This window comes from Lepisosteus oculatus, chromosome 7 (assembly GCF_040954835.1).
Source record: "Lepisosteus oculatus isolate fLepOcu1 chromosome 7, fLepOcu1.hap2, whole genome shotgun sequence".
Lineage (NCBI taxonomy): Eukaryota > Metazoa > Chordata > Actinopteri > Semionotiformes > Lepisosteidae > Lepisosteus > Lepisosteus oculatus.
Window position 1 is genome coordinate 54,018,447 of NC_090702.1, and position 14,505 is coordinate 54,032,951.

The window sequence follows — 14,505 nt, forward strand, 5'->3', positions numbered from 1 at the left end:
TTATTGTAATGTTGACTGTTGTCTTAGCTGTTCAAACATGGAGAAGAAGGAAACTAACACATTTATCAACTTTGTACATTTGATCATAAAACCATAGGAATATTGACAATTTACTTAACTCTATGCACTCATCACCGTAATCACGAAACTCTCTCTGAGCTTCAGATCAGACTGTTCAGCTCATCATGTTTATCTGGATGAAAGGAGCTTTGCGACTGACAAAATTGCCTGGGTATTCTTCACAAGAGCCTGGCATGAACCTTCCTTCTTTTCAGAGAAGTCTTGTCCTCTTCATTTGTTTAATCCTATATAAAATTGGAAGTTCTTCTCTCATAAAGAGTTTTAGCTAAGGACTCGACCCTTTTTGTAAAATATATTTTAGATTTACACTTGCATCAGACCTTCCTCTGTAATTCACACAGATAAAGATAAGTTTTGAAAAACAACCTGTAATTTTGCCTATTTTGAAAATTTGACAGGGTGTTCAGGTACAGCTATTTGAGTTCACGAGCACAACAGTTGAAATCTGAGGTACATTGGTTTGCACACTATCCATTTTGGTAGCAGAGTTTAATTTCTGCAGGATATACAGTATTGTCTTTAACAATACCAAAAAAAGGGGCAGATTTCATCAAGATCACATCTTTCCAATTTATTTGTGTACAGCTGTGCCAAGATCCAATCTGCCAGCCCTGCATTAGACAGAACAGAAATGGAAAGTAAAAAGTCATTTTGTTGGACAATTCATGTAATGCAATGAGTGTGCAGTCTTTGATCAGTGCCAAACAAACTAGAGATCAGGGTGACACAGGACCAAAGCAGAGCAAGAACACCTTGACCTTCTGTCAAATGAAAGGAAAATTTATCCTAAGTAGCCACGTGCCTTAGCATCACAGTGGACCCTTTTTGAAGACTAATAATGTTTTAACAGAACTATAATGACAGTGTCTCTTTAAAATTTGCAAACCACACTGACTAATGCACAGAAATAGCCTGTTGCCAAGGAGCTATGTGTCTTCCTGCTGTTTGAAAGGTAAGAGGGCTTCTTTGTGATGTCAAGTGATGTGGCAGAGAGGAAGAGAGTTAGACAGGAGGCTGGGTTTTCAGAGGTCTTTCCACTTTGACGGTGTTGGGGTCACACTCCAACATTTCTCGTATCCATTCGTCGTCTAATGCTCCTTCGATGAACTCTTCAAGGCTGATAACGGCTGAAGGGAGAGAAAAAAGAGAGAGAGGGGTGACTTTTTTGTCAGCTGCTTTGTCGCGGACAAAACTTCACACACTCTTGCGAACAAAAACATGTTCTGCAGACTTCCATTCTTCTCACAGTGCAATTTGTGTGAAGTTAATTTTCATTCATACTTTTATACTTTCTTTGAGGACCAATGTGATGCACACATTATTTCCTGTAGTTCAGGTGACATTGTAAAGGGAAGATGAGGTGTTCTGTCCATCATTGTAGGTTTGATAATGATTATTCATTATCCCTTTTTAAGCAAAATAAAAAACGGCTTTAAAAGCTGTCTTTGACCGTAGGAGCAGTTCCTCGGAAACTATGTAGACAGCCCTCATACATGGTCAAAACCTTCCAAAAGATAAATGTGCTCTAGAACTTATTCATTAATTTTCCAACAGTACATAAAGACAGCAGCAAAGCCCATTCATGCACACTATTCACCAAGCATGTTCTGGCATCAGAAAATTAGATTTTTATAGAGATTAGTTTCTATAGTGAACTGGAGCATTTCTATAAAAAGCTTTAGGTTGTTTTCGTAAGACCAGTGTACTTTCATTATTCGGTGTTTCTGTGCACACAAAGGAACAAGGAGACAAGAATTAATCACGTACTGCAAAGGGCAAGTATAGAACGTTCCTGCCAAGCACTAAGCCTTGATTACAGCTGATTAAAACAGTTCTGCCTGTCAAGGACTGCCGAGTCTTCGCTTTGTTTATGAGGGTAAGACATAATCTCATGCAGACACTGATGGCCATTCTTACCGATGTGTTACGTCCAACCATATGCAATATGCGGTAGCTAAAATACACAAGGTGGCGAACATGGTTGACGATTCGGAATGCATTGGGAGCCACTGACTTCCAGTGAAATCTGTGACCTACTGCACTGCACAGTCTAGCTCCTCTCGATGCAAAGGAACCAGCAGCAACACTGCTTATTCAGCCCACAGGGCAGTGTCAAGTGGGGAGTGGAACACTGAGCACTGACCTTTAGGTCAAATTCAGTTCAGTCCAGAAGAATTCAGGGAAATATTAAGATCTGTGATTGTCAACACCATAGTTTATTTATATCGCTGTGTGCAAAGAGTAGGAAGGTAAGGTAAGAATTATAATTCTTCAGAGCGCTGTTACCAACAACCTTAACAGATCTAGGCAGCTGCGATAGCCAGGCAGGTTTAGTAATGTCCAATATGTTTCTGGGTGATCAGAAAACAATCCAAACCTCTGTGTGTGTGTGTGTGTGTGTGTGTGTGTGTGTGTGTGTGTGTGTGTGCGTGCTTTTTCTGTTTTGTTTGTTATTCTTTATTCCATTTTTTTATTATTTATTGTATTGTATTACTGTATTACTACATTTGTACTGTACTGTGTTGATTGTCCCTGGCTGCTGTAGCACTTGAATTTCCCACATGGGGTTAATAAAGTACCTACCTACCTTTTTGGGGGAGACTACAGAGACAGGGTGGGTCTCCATATATTATTACTTATATTACTAATATACTATTATTACTAATTGTTAATAAGTGAGCCCACACTGGGCTCTCTGACCCAGTCTGTAACAATTGTTGTCAGAGTCTTCACCCCTTAGCATGAAACAAGATTGTTATTATGTACCTTGAGAAGTACTAGTTTTGAGAATTAAGTTACTTGCATTTCCTAAGGGATTTTTTGATCCCAGTGAACCCCAAAGCTCTTCACGCCTCTCCCCTTTCACTGAACCTGACGCACTCGCCATTCATGACCAGCAGCCCACTCCACTTCAGATCGGGGGGAGAGGTGAGAAACAGCCTCACCAGCTGAATTAAAGGGGAGGTCAGACTGCACAAGTCCCAAGCGGGGTGGGGTTGTTTCACTCCCCACTAGACACTGTCCTGTGGGCTGAATGATCAGAATTTAGCCAGGGCCCCAGGGTTAACACAAAGCCATGGATATTTAAATTAATAATCTTATCTGAAGGCCTGTACCTGCTACATCGCTGTGTGCCTGGCCCCCAATGTTTTCAATGTTTTGAAAATTCTGGTTCATAAGGAACCAACTCCACCTCAAGTAGCAAACTGTTTTCCCTGGGAGATCTCCCTTCTCAGTACTGACCAGCCTTGCTTACCCTGTGAGATCTGACAAGAGTCTACTACAGGACGGGGACACTGCTGTCAACTGTCAATTACTTTGAAATAAATGTATGAAATTATTGCCCTCAAACATGCATCATGTTACCATTTCTGTCTTTGTCCAGTCTCACAAAGATTCTGCTGGTGCACTCTTCTGCGGTCAGAGGGTTTGCTTTAGTCAGAGAGGCTGCTAAACTCATCTTATACACAGCCTGCAAAGAAAGTAACAGACATCAGCAACGGCAGTGATTCTCAGGAAATATGGTCATCTGGCTCTACCTAGTGGAGAAAAGCCTTAATCTAAAAACACTTATCCTGATTAAGGTCACATCAGCGTCTTTAATGCCCTTTTATTGTTATTTTACATTTTCATTGGGCAACAAAGAAACAACTTGAAAGATGTTTATCCCTTTTATTTTATTAGTTATCCCTTATTTTAGTAGTGCAATTATCACTAACAATACATGCACTAGACTTTTAAAGTGCTTTAAAAGCTGAATGTGTGTTCATTTTGTCTTTTTTATACTGTATATCACATCCCCAAGACATTGCACCATTGGAAAGCGTTGCTTTCTAGCTGTTTTTGACTAGATGTTTGAGAGAAACAGAGGAAGGACAAACCTTCATGATTTCCAGCATTTCTGATCGAGTAATGGCCCCGTCCTTGTCTTTGTCATACAGCTTGAAAGACCACCTCAGCTTCTCCTCCGGGGAGCCTGTGATCAGCATGCTTATGGCCGTGACATACTCTCGGAAATCGACAATCCCGTCCTGTGACAGAACAAACTGCTCAACACCACGAATAGAAAATGACAGTAATACAAAGAGATAATTACAAAACTCAGTCTAGAGTTAAAAAACACTTGTTGCTGATAATGATCACTCTGGTAAGAACTGATCAAATTTACCAATATGTACTTATGGAGGGGCACTCTGCTGTGAGGGCACTAAATTCATCTTTTCAGTGTTCGTTCTGAGTGCTTTCTAACACCACTTGATTAAAGTCATCAAATTAATTTAAGAGAAAATACATCTGGAGTAAAGGACTTAAAGGTTTTTGAACAGTGACAGTAATTCATTTATTTTAGACAGGGCCTTTAAAAGCAATCATTTTAAAGTCCACCGTAAAGCTAAGCCCTTATTTTCAAAAGCAGTTCCCAGCACACTCCAGTAACTCACCCCATTATTGTCCAGCGTCCGGAATATCTGCTCAGCGTATTCCGAGGAATCGTGGCCCACGGTTCCATTGCAAAAGTGTCTGCGGAATTCATGGAGTGTGATCAGCCCACTAGGGCACTCGTTGATGAATTTTCTGTGTAAATGAAAAAAATAAAAGAGATTTTAATGTGAATAACAAGTTAAACAGGAAATCCAACACAGCTGAAACTTTTTTTGGGGGGTGAAATTAAAGAAGCAATACTATAATGGAGGAGACCGTGGTAGTGCAAGGGTTGGCATTGCTGTTTTCCAGCACTGGGGTGCTATCTGTGTTTGTGTGGGTTTCCTCCAGGTGCTCCAGTTTCCTCCCACTGTCAAAAGACATACTGGCAGGTTAACTGCTTTCTGTAAACTTTTCTCTGGTGAGAGTGTGTGTCTGTGTCTGTGTGTGCTCTGCAACAGACTCTCTCCCAGTGTGTATCCCACCTTGAGGCCTTTGTTAACCAGGTTTTTGTCCAGATTCCCGCACAACCCTTTACTAGAAAAAGTGGTTTAGAAAACGGCTGGATGGAAAAACACCTAGAGAGGAGTGTCATACTAAAGGCCCTATGTTTAATACTTTTTCAATGACTGAATGCATTCCTGTACTTTCAAGAGATGTCAGCTACTGTTTGATTAAAACTGCTGCCAGAGAGGATTTGTAAAAAGGAACCTTTAAAACAGCTGAAACAGTGGTGCTCTTAAGTGCAGATTAAGAATAACATGTTTCAGCTTCATATGAATTTGTAGCTTTACTACAGGTAAAGCTACAGGTTTCATCCAGGTGGGGCTGCACATTGGTGGTGGTGGAGGGGATCCCCATTACCTGTAAAGCGCTTTGAGTGGTGTGTCCAGAAAAGCGCTATATAAGTGTAAGCAATTATTATTATTATTATTATTATTATTATTATTATTATTATTATTATTATTATTATTACACTGTCTCTGGCTGCCCTAATGATTGGTATCAGGACCAGGAGCACAAGAACAAATCCAAGGAGAAAGAACAAGGTCAGTACAGGAACAATGTTGGTACTGGATAGTCGTCTGTAGCCTTTATATTGTCCTCAAGCTGTTTAATATCATGGATAAAATAAATCTGTGCTTAAGTGTTTTTTATCTCAGCTGTTTCAACAACATGCAATTTACTTCACATAGATATGATAAATTAACAAGGGGATAATTAAATTTCAGTTCTGAACTTTCAATGGCATGTTTTTTCTGGATCAGGCCTCTGTGTTATCAGCTTAGAAAATCAAATTCAATAAATTGGAGTGGGCCATTTTAAAAAACGTAGTATGGATATTAGCCAAATGAAATGTAAAAATAATTTTGTCAAAAGGGAACAGTTCTGCTACAATTTCATTATGCTGGTAATTCTCCTACAACTTCATTAGCACTGTGTAAACAGTTATGGCAGCAGCTCTTTTTGCAGAGTGTTGGCAATTGTCTTGTTGTTCACACATCAGCAGCATTTGCAGAAAGCTTGTTTGCACACTGGGAACAGCTTTTGCAAATATTTTAAGAACTTCATATAAACTGCTAATTGCACTTAATCATCCCATTCATTATTAAAAGCTGCTTATTCCTGGTAATTACTGCAGCTACCAGGAGCTGGTCCCAGAGGCACAGGGCACAATGCAGGACTATGTGAAGATGGCAGTCCATCAAAAAAAAACACACACATGCCCACGCACACACACACAAGCACACAATTTAGAGACACGAATTAACCGAATCAGGCATGTCTGGACAGGGAAACCAGAGCACCTGGAGAATACCCATGGTCAGGCTCTGGACAGGGAAACCAGAGCACCTGGAGAATACCCATGTTAACACTGGGAGAACATGCAAACTCCACACAGAACGTGTCTCCATCAGGAATCAAACCCAGGACCCAACAACTATGAGGCAGCAGAGCTAACTACTACACTGTCTGCCTATTTAACTTTTCAGAGCTGAAATTCACTAAAAGAAACAAGAATCGAACATACTTATCTTGTCATCTTTTATAATTACACTTCTGAAATACTATTACTTGAATGTTTAAAATGTATTAACTTTGGTTGGCTTTTCTCAATTAAAAGACAAAAAAAAAACATTTTATTTCCAAAACATTGCAGTTTTGGATTAATATAATTGTTGTTGTTCATAGCAAGTGAAAGTATTACACATGATCTCAATTTAAATTGAGATAAATGTAATCATTTTTACTAAAACGTTGATGAGGAAAGCATGTATTTTTAAACATCAAAGTTCCCAAAATGAAAAATAATTAAAAGCTAAAATCAGTGTTAAAGGTATCTGTACATTTGTACATTTGTTAATATTAATATCTTTTAAGACACTTGAACCACAAAGTTGTCTGATTAAATAAAACATTGTTAGCACAATTCTAATGAATTATCTGCATTCTAGATTAACAGCTTGATATAGAATAAAATATCTGTTGTTATTCTTATTAATACCTACTGATATGTTATTACTTTAAATTGGCTCTAATTAAAATGCTGCTACAAAGACTTCAGATAAAAGCTAAATGAAAAGAAGCCATGTGCTCCCATAACAAGCTTAGCCTTCAAGATAGACGAGTTTGAGCAAAGACTGCAGATTGAGAATTAAATGACGTAGAATGAAGACTTAAGTGTGTAACATACAGCTCACCTACAATTCTCACCTTTTAGATTGTACCAGCCATACAATCCAATATTTAGTTTTGTAATTCAGTAAAAAAAAAATGCTAACTGTACTGTAAGTCACTGCGATAAAGCTGAAATAGTTTCTGTCTACTTAAGCCTGTTTATACAAGATACAGTATTTATCTGATCTCAATCTGGAGCAGATAGAGGGAGCCAAGGCTTCAGACTAGTCTGTTAATCAAACAAAAAGCTCAACATCACTCTCTTCAAAAAGAGCAGCACACTTTTATTTTATGGATACGTAACTTGATATCAAAGGATATCAGAGTGATGCTCGATCATACAGTACCTATATTAGGATTAATTTGCATCCATGAATAAACTGAATACATATCATTTACGGTACAGCTATTAAAGGATACATGTAACATGTATGTTTGTGGATACAGTATGTGCATGTGCATATACTGTATTATTGTTTTTCTAGGATGTACTTACTAAAATATCGCAAATGTGCTTTGAATTAATTCCCATATGTTGTACGAAGATTTGTATTGAGCTCTGAATCTGTGCAACTCCTGCTTGGAGATGTGTGTTTGTTTGGCAAAATACATACAAATGCACTCATTTGCTATTTGAATTAATTTATCAGGTCAGTTATTTTTTTCCAGCTAGTAGCACTGTTTTGCACTGGTCCTCTGCTTGAAGGTGCAGTTTTGTCTGTAAGTGCTGAACTAGCTTGATCTGTAACAGATTCCCATTTAATTAACATAAATTCCTTTCCCCTGAAGGTGAAGTACACTTGCCTGTTCTTTCTCAATTTCTTTTAAAAATCGATTGTCTCAGTTTTATAAAGAAATAACAACCAATGTATTTGTGGTATTCTCAGCTGAACACATATAGCCCCAATCCAAAAATACAAAGAACGTTTTCACCTGAATCTTTGATTTTTCAACCATGGTATGTTTCACAAGAGCCTCCATTTGACTTACTTCTGAAGTAGATTCAAGGATCACATCTCTAGACAGCATTTTGAACAGCATGAAATATGACATTCCAAAGATAAATACTCACTTTATTGTGCTCTTTAGAGTTCTTTGCACTTTGAAAGCTACCTACTGTACATGAGAAAAAAAGTCACACGGCAATGCCACTAAGCAGTGATAAACCTTTGAAAACTTGTCTTAGATGAGTGAGGGCATTTCTGCATTTGTTATGCATGCGTGTGACAAGTATCCGATTTCCTTCCTCTAGCGCAGGGACTATAGAGAAGGGATTAGAACCTGCCCTTAATGGTGATATATATATATAGCAGTATAGTAATATGACCCCATGTGAAAACATAAGCACAAATACAAACCATTATGAGCTCTATCTTTCCTTCTCTTCAAAAACAACCACTATAATGGTAGTGAATCAATGTATTTGTTCTCAATTAATGTTAATACAAGTAAAAGTTTACCTATACCATTCATAAAGCTCCATGACGTAGGTCCCTCCATTCCTGCTTGGTAATGTGGCTGCTTGACCCATGTTCCACACAATCTTCTGCACGAAAAGCCCTATGGAAAAGCCCACACTTTATATATCAGCGTCTAGATTACCCTGAGCGCGTTAAATAGGACTTTCAGATAACCAGACGCATTTAACAAATTGGGTTTTAATGAACCTAATCTGCTACAGTAAGTGTGCAACATAGTGTTGTTAATGTAATTACTCCTAAAGATGTCTAACAAGAGACTAAAGCAAAGGAACACAGCTTCTGCTGGTGTTGGTCTTGTGAATTTCAATAACCACTAGAAAAATAATGAATAGCAACAAATTATTGGTTATGTTTCTATGAATGAAATAAAAATCACAAGTTATATTTGTATGTACCCAGTAATATCAACATACTATCATTTGTTTATTAGACACATACTGTATCGACACCCATTTCACATTAACATAATTCTGCCTTAATGCTGTTGTTCGCAAAACTGGGGACCATGGAGAAAGACAAAAGTGCTTCTAAAAAGCCCTTAAAAGATTTATAGTAATGAGTCCGAAATCCCCCTTTTGACAAATAATCACTGTTGCACTCATTGAGCAAAAAACCTCAACTAATTTATTTTTGTCATTTATTGTTGGCCAGTACTGTTAATAAGCGGCATGGTGGCGCAGTGGCCAGCATTGCTTCCATATCTGGGGTGCTGTCTGCATGGAGTTTGTAAGCTCTCCCCGTGTTTGCGTGGGTTTCCTGCAGCTGCTCCACTTTCTACCCACAGTCTAAAGACCTACTGGTGGGTTAATTGGCTTCTGGGGAAATTATCTCTGCTGTGAGTGTGTGTGCACCTGTGTCTGAGTCTCTACCTTTGATGGACTGGTGTCCCATCCAGGGTGTATCCAGACTTGTACCCAGGATAGGCTCCGACTCTCCCTCGACACTGTGTTGAATAAAGCTGTAAGAATACGGATGAAAGACCTGTTCATCCTGAACCGCATGTGTGCATATAAGCACACATGTGTGAATGTGATGTCCCTGTTGAAAGGGATATGATTAAAAATGAATGGAAGCACAAACATTTCACTCCGTTCACGACTTCTGCAGTATCTATTTGATCAAAAACAGTCCATTTAAAATAAAGGGAGCAGTATAAAAGCATAAAATAATTCCAAGGAATAATGTATAAACACTGTGGCTCCTGTTAAGAGATCATTAAAAGTAACAAGCATTGTAATTGATAAATTATATGACTTTGTGTAACACTTACTCCACATTCTGGAGGGGACTCATTTCATCCACCTTGTAGCCACCAGCTAACGGACAAGGCAGAAGACAGAGACCTAATGAATTAACAGGCAGCTGATGTGAATACAGATCCATTCATCCTGTTATCATTACGTGCAATTAAAACATCAGCTTTGATGACCCACAGTGCAGTTTAATAATGTGAATCACCCATTGGCACTATAAAATATGCACTGACTGCTGGAATCTTGATTTTACATTATACAAAAGGAAAGCCTCTCAGCTCATGACCTGATTTCATCAGGCGAAGTGTGGTGACTGCACTCAGAGGGTGAGGGTTTTTTCAGCAACGTGATTTCCCTAGGGAAAACTGATGATCACATGAGCCAGCGTGTTCCCAGTTTTCCAAACAGTGCCACGGGCTCTTTAGTGAGCAAGTAACCAAGAACTTCATTTGACACTTCACCATATTGTGGCATCCATCTGTCCGTCTGTAACTCAACAATCCCTTAGAGCAATAACGTGTGATACAGGGCACAGACACAGGGGGCAATCTAATAGAGATTCTAATTTAGCTCAACAAGAGGAGCACATAGTGAAAGCCCATGAGGCCATAGACAGGACGTGCAAGCTCCGCACAGAAGGCATCCAAGGCTTGAATCAATCCCAGGAACCACCCCATCAAAAATCAGAAGCCCTTCGGGATCATACGTTCTCGCCATAAGTTCTTCACATATACTATGGTAGCTTTCATAATTGATCAATATCATTCAAGTGTGCCTAATAACTAAAAAACAGGAGGTTTGGCGTAACCTACAGACTCAACATGGTTACAGACCCATGCTTGTGATTATGCGTACAGTTGCTGAAGCTGAATTAGTGGACTATAACAGTTTGTGCATGTTACAAGGTTCTCTAGTAGCTGTTTGATTTTGATTTGACTTCTGATTGAAATGTTTTCCATTATTAAGCACTTTAAACACAAAGAGTTTCGCATATCGGGAAAATAGGTAGACGGACACCCTTGTCATTACTGAGTTATTGCCGAATAATCCTCAGCACAGCCGAGGAGAAGGATGCAGAAAGCTGACCGGATCCGTCAACTTGCTTTACGGTATAAGGGACACAAGAGGGAGATACAATGTCACTGAATTCGCTGCTTCGTGCATTTCTTGGGACTTTTATAATCTAAAATACAGCTTTAAAATACATTTGCATTGCTGACCTAACATTACAAGTTTAATTTCTCGATGTGCTATCATGCTCAGGTGAACTAAACTGTTACTAATTTTACTAAACAGCTGGCGACTAATTTTTCGCCTCTTTGTAAATCGAAGCTGGTATAAGCAACGGAACTCCTATTCATCCGGGAACAGAAGAGGGTCACGACAACCTGGAGCCTGTCGTAGCAGTGTAGTTTTATTTTTATTCTTTTGTCTTTTCATAGCTCACCTGCTTGGAATATTTTTGGATAGACTATATGTGAGGGCCTGGCTCTCATCCCCCGAAATGCTACAAATAGCACGGAGGCTGGTCCGGTCCGTTTGACATTTCCAGACCATTCGATGATGCTTTTCTTCCAGTAAGAATCCAATATTTTAAAGAAATATTTATTCCCGCTCCCCAAGGAGAGAAAGGAGCGAAAACGCGGGCACTTGGAAATAAAGACACACCTGACCAAAGGCAGAGCATACATGATGACAAACATCCGAAACGAGCCGGGACTGAGAAGCCGTGAGGCAGCACCACGCCCCCATACAGTACCTCCCTCAAGGAACTTCCTCTTCTGTAAAACAATAACTAAAGGTTAAGGCAAACCTGCTGAAGCCACACCCTTCACCAGCTAGTCGCAACGAATGAAAGAAGGTACTACCGCAGGAATTAGTCTCCCTGTACTGCACATCCTGGAGCTCTTTGTCATACTGTGAGGAATGCAGCATGAGTGTGAATGAGTTCCGCGCTTTTAGTTTCCAAAAGTAGGCTGATCTGGAGGGGCTGTGTTTTATTTGCATTGACATTAATCGCGGGACTCTGCGGATCAGTTAATTCGACGGGAAAATGGCATCAGTCGAAACTCATCCGGAGAATTTCATCAGGTCTGCTCTGTCGGCCGACGCTGTCAGCCAGCCTGAGGACACGAGTTTAGCGCTGCCGACGGAGGAGAAGATCAGGCTGTGCGGCAGCCAGGTCAATGATAGGAACTCCCGAGTACAGCAACAAGTGCAGCTCACAATCAGAAGGAAATCCAGGAGGGGAATTTCCAATGGTAAGAGCTACAGTGTAGTAAAGTCCATACTTGCACTATGTGTCATGAGCTGGTGTGACAAACAACATTGTTTCATATGTTGGACTAAAAGCAATACGTTTTTTTTTTTTACCTTAATAGCGCCCGAAGCTATTTAGTGCCTTTGTGTCTTACTTGCAAAGACGAGAACTCGTTGCGCTTTTGTTAATGCACATGAGCGACATTCTCCTGTAATTTTGGTATCTCTTTGTAAATAACCTGAAACTCGAGGCAAGTCCTTCTTCTGCGGTTTTTTGTGTGACGGGTTTAGCACCAGCTATTTTTCATAAATAAGCATGGCGTGCGAATAATTCATCTGTACAGCAGAGAAGATAGCTCAGCTGTCTTGAATATTTTTAGATAAACTGTGAGCACCGGTCAGCATCACCTAAAATGCTACAAATAGCATGGAAGTCAGTTCAGTCCAAAGAATGTTTGACAAAGCTTTTCTTCCATTAATAATCCAATTTTTTAAGAAATACTTTTTCTCACTCCTAAAGAAGGTGAGGTCTTCTCCATGCATTTTATTCAATGGAATAAGTAATGGGTTTATTCCATGCTGAAAAGAGAAGAAAGAAAACACAACGTTTCGGCAATGGAGCCTTCTTCAGGTGTGAGGCTCAACACAGCATTTAATTCAATAGTTAACTACCTTACAGACATCGCTCTTCTAAAGAATTTGAATTTGAAAAACAGAAAAGTTTCCTTTTCTTTTGTTATGACCTAGTTTAGCAGACACCCCTGGTCTCTAACAAGAGTGCCCTGTGGGTTCGATTTCTGAGGTGCTGTCTGCCTGGAGTTGGCATATTCTCTCTGTGTTTGAGTGGGTTTCCTCCAGGTGTTGCCCAGATACATGCTGGTACTGTAGGTTAATTGACTTCTGTAAAAACTGGCCCTGGTGTGACTGTGGGTGTTCTGCCTTGTGCCCAGTGCTTCCCGAATTGGATAAGAGGTTATTGAAAGTGATGTGTTGGTGAAGTCCAACTGTATTTTCTGTGTCCTTCTGCTGACGGTACTGTTACTGAATAGGATCGGCAAAATTATTTCCTTCTCATCTTTGATTCATAGATCATCGAATGTGTACCTAAAACTAGGTACAGTAAGTGATTCCAGTCGATGCTTTCTTTTTGTGATAGATGAAGAACTGCAGATCACATACTGTATACTGCAGTGTTACAGTATAGATTTCACGGAGGCTTTTAGGGTAAGGAAATGGAGGTCTGGCTGTTCTATAATCCTCAGGCTGTTTACCATATACAGATTTTTACAGTGTTGTTTTGGTGACAGATGTCTGTCTTAGCTCACTTGAGTTCTTTCACATCTTTATAAATACATTTTGTTAAGGGATTGCTAACTTGCCTGTTCCGAATCATCAATGTGCAGGATTGTCGATTTTTTTAGCTAAGTACTATATTATACTAATTTACTATTATTTGGGTACTCCTTTTCCATGTTTTCCATTATTGCTGTTTTTGTTTTTAATTCTGTATTGGATGTTGTTAATTTTTTCCAATCCTTTACTCAAACTTTTCAAGACCAATTACAGAATTATGTAACAATATCTATATTTTTTTATAGATCGTGAAGCATTTTGTTTTGATTTATTCTCTTGTACTTTCGTGTTCATATCCTCTCATGTTGTACCTGTTGTGGATTTGCAATAATTTTTCATTATTGTGTTTGTTGGTTTTCTGTCTTTTCATTCCCCCGTTCTGTGTCAAGTTGCTCAGCTGTGGTTCAGACAGATTCTTGTCTGTCCATCAAGGCGTGCCCTGGACAAAGCCTCGGGTAGCGCGCTCATCATTTAGTTGTGGTGATAACCTCGTCTGTGTGCTGTTCCACATCTTCTTTTCTTAAGCCTGATTGGATATGTTATTGGTGAGGTCTGTGCCAATCCATAGTGACTTCCACCTCACATTTGTTTTTCTCTTTCATTTGTAAAGAGTTTCCTACATCTGTTTTTTGTTCCTCCTCCTCTTGGCTCCTGGAGCAGCTCTTTATGAGGATGCCTGGTGGACAGCCAGGCCGTTTAGGCCCAGGCAATCGACACCTGGCGACAGCAAAAGAGAGTTTCCTCACCTTTCATCCCTGTATTTATATGCCATTCCAAGAATGGAATGTTCAGAGTTTTTTCGGAACTGTTCTTAATTCGCAACTCGGTGTATAGGATTAATCCAAGGGTCCTGTCCTGGTTCTACCCTGCCTTGCGCACCCCATTGCTTTCCGACCCTGTGTTGAAAAAAGCAGTTAGATAATGGATGGCTGGAAAATTGCTGCTGTGAGCTCCTGGGCAGGGATGTCTGCCTGCAAGCC

At 39.6% G+C, this 14,505-nt stretch overlaps 2 protein-coding genes across 2 annotated transcripts in view; one reads left to right on the forward strand and one right to left on the reverse strand.

The window, feature by feature from the left end:
• Positions 1 to 9,608, reverse strand: LOC102693555 (guanylyl cyclase inhibitory protein). Its single transcript, XM_006633143.3, has 6 exons — positions 9,530 to 9,608; positions 8,640 to 8,739; positions 4,521 to 4,653; positions 3,963 to 4,112; positions 3,448 to 3,553; positions 1 to 1,208 (listed from the first exon to the last, which is right to left on the reverse strand). Exons 1-6 carry the CDS (start codon positions 9,549 to 9,551, stop codon positions 1,084 to 1,086), a joined length of 636 nt encoding a protein of 211 aa, XP_006633206.2. The 5' UTR covers positions 9,552 to 9,608; the 3' UTR covers positions 1 to 1,083.
• A 1,593-nt stretch (positions 9,609 to 11,201) lies between these two features.
• The window catches only part of pkp2 (plakophilin 2), a 31,497-nt gene continuing 28,193 nt past the window's right edge, over positions 11,202 to 14,505 (forward strand). The window contains exon 1 of the mRNA XM_069192776.1: positions 11,202 to 12,174. Within this exon, the coding sequence (XP_069048877.1) occupies positions 11,967 to 12,174 (208 nt within the window). The 5' untranslated portion in view covers positions 11,202 to 11,966. The remainder of the gene's footprint in view (positions 12,175 to 14,505) is intronic.

What these genes read in the sequence shown, in the direction of transcription:
- LOC102693555 (XM_006633143.3), bottom strand. Translation starts at nt 9,551, where the DNA reads ATGGGACACCAGTCCATCAAAG. An exon ending in AAATGCTGGAAATCATGAAG is followed by an intron (nt 3,554 to 3,962) that starts GTTTGTCCTTCC and finishes CTTTCTTTGCAG; the next exon opens with GCTGTGTATAAGATGAGTTT. An exon ending in ACTGGACAAAGACAGAAATG is followed by an intron (nt 1,209 to 3,447) that starts GTAACATGATGC and finishes CTCTCCCTTCAG; the next exon opens with CCGTTATCAGCCTTGAAGAG.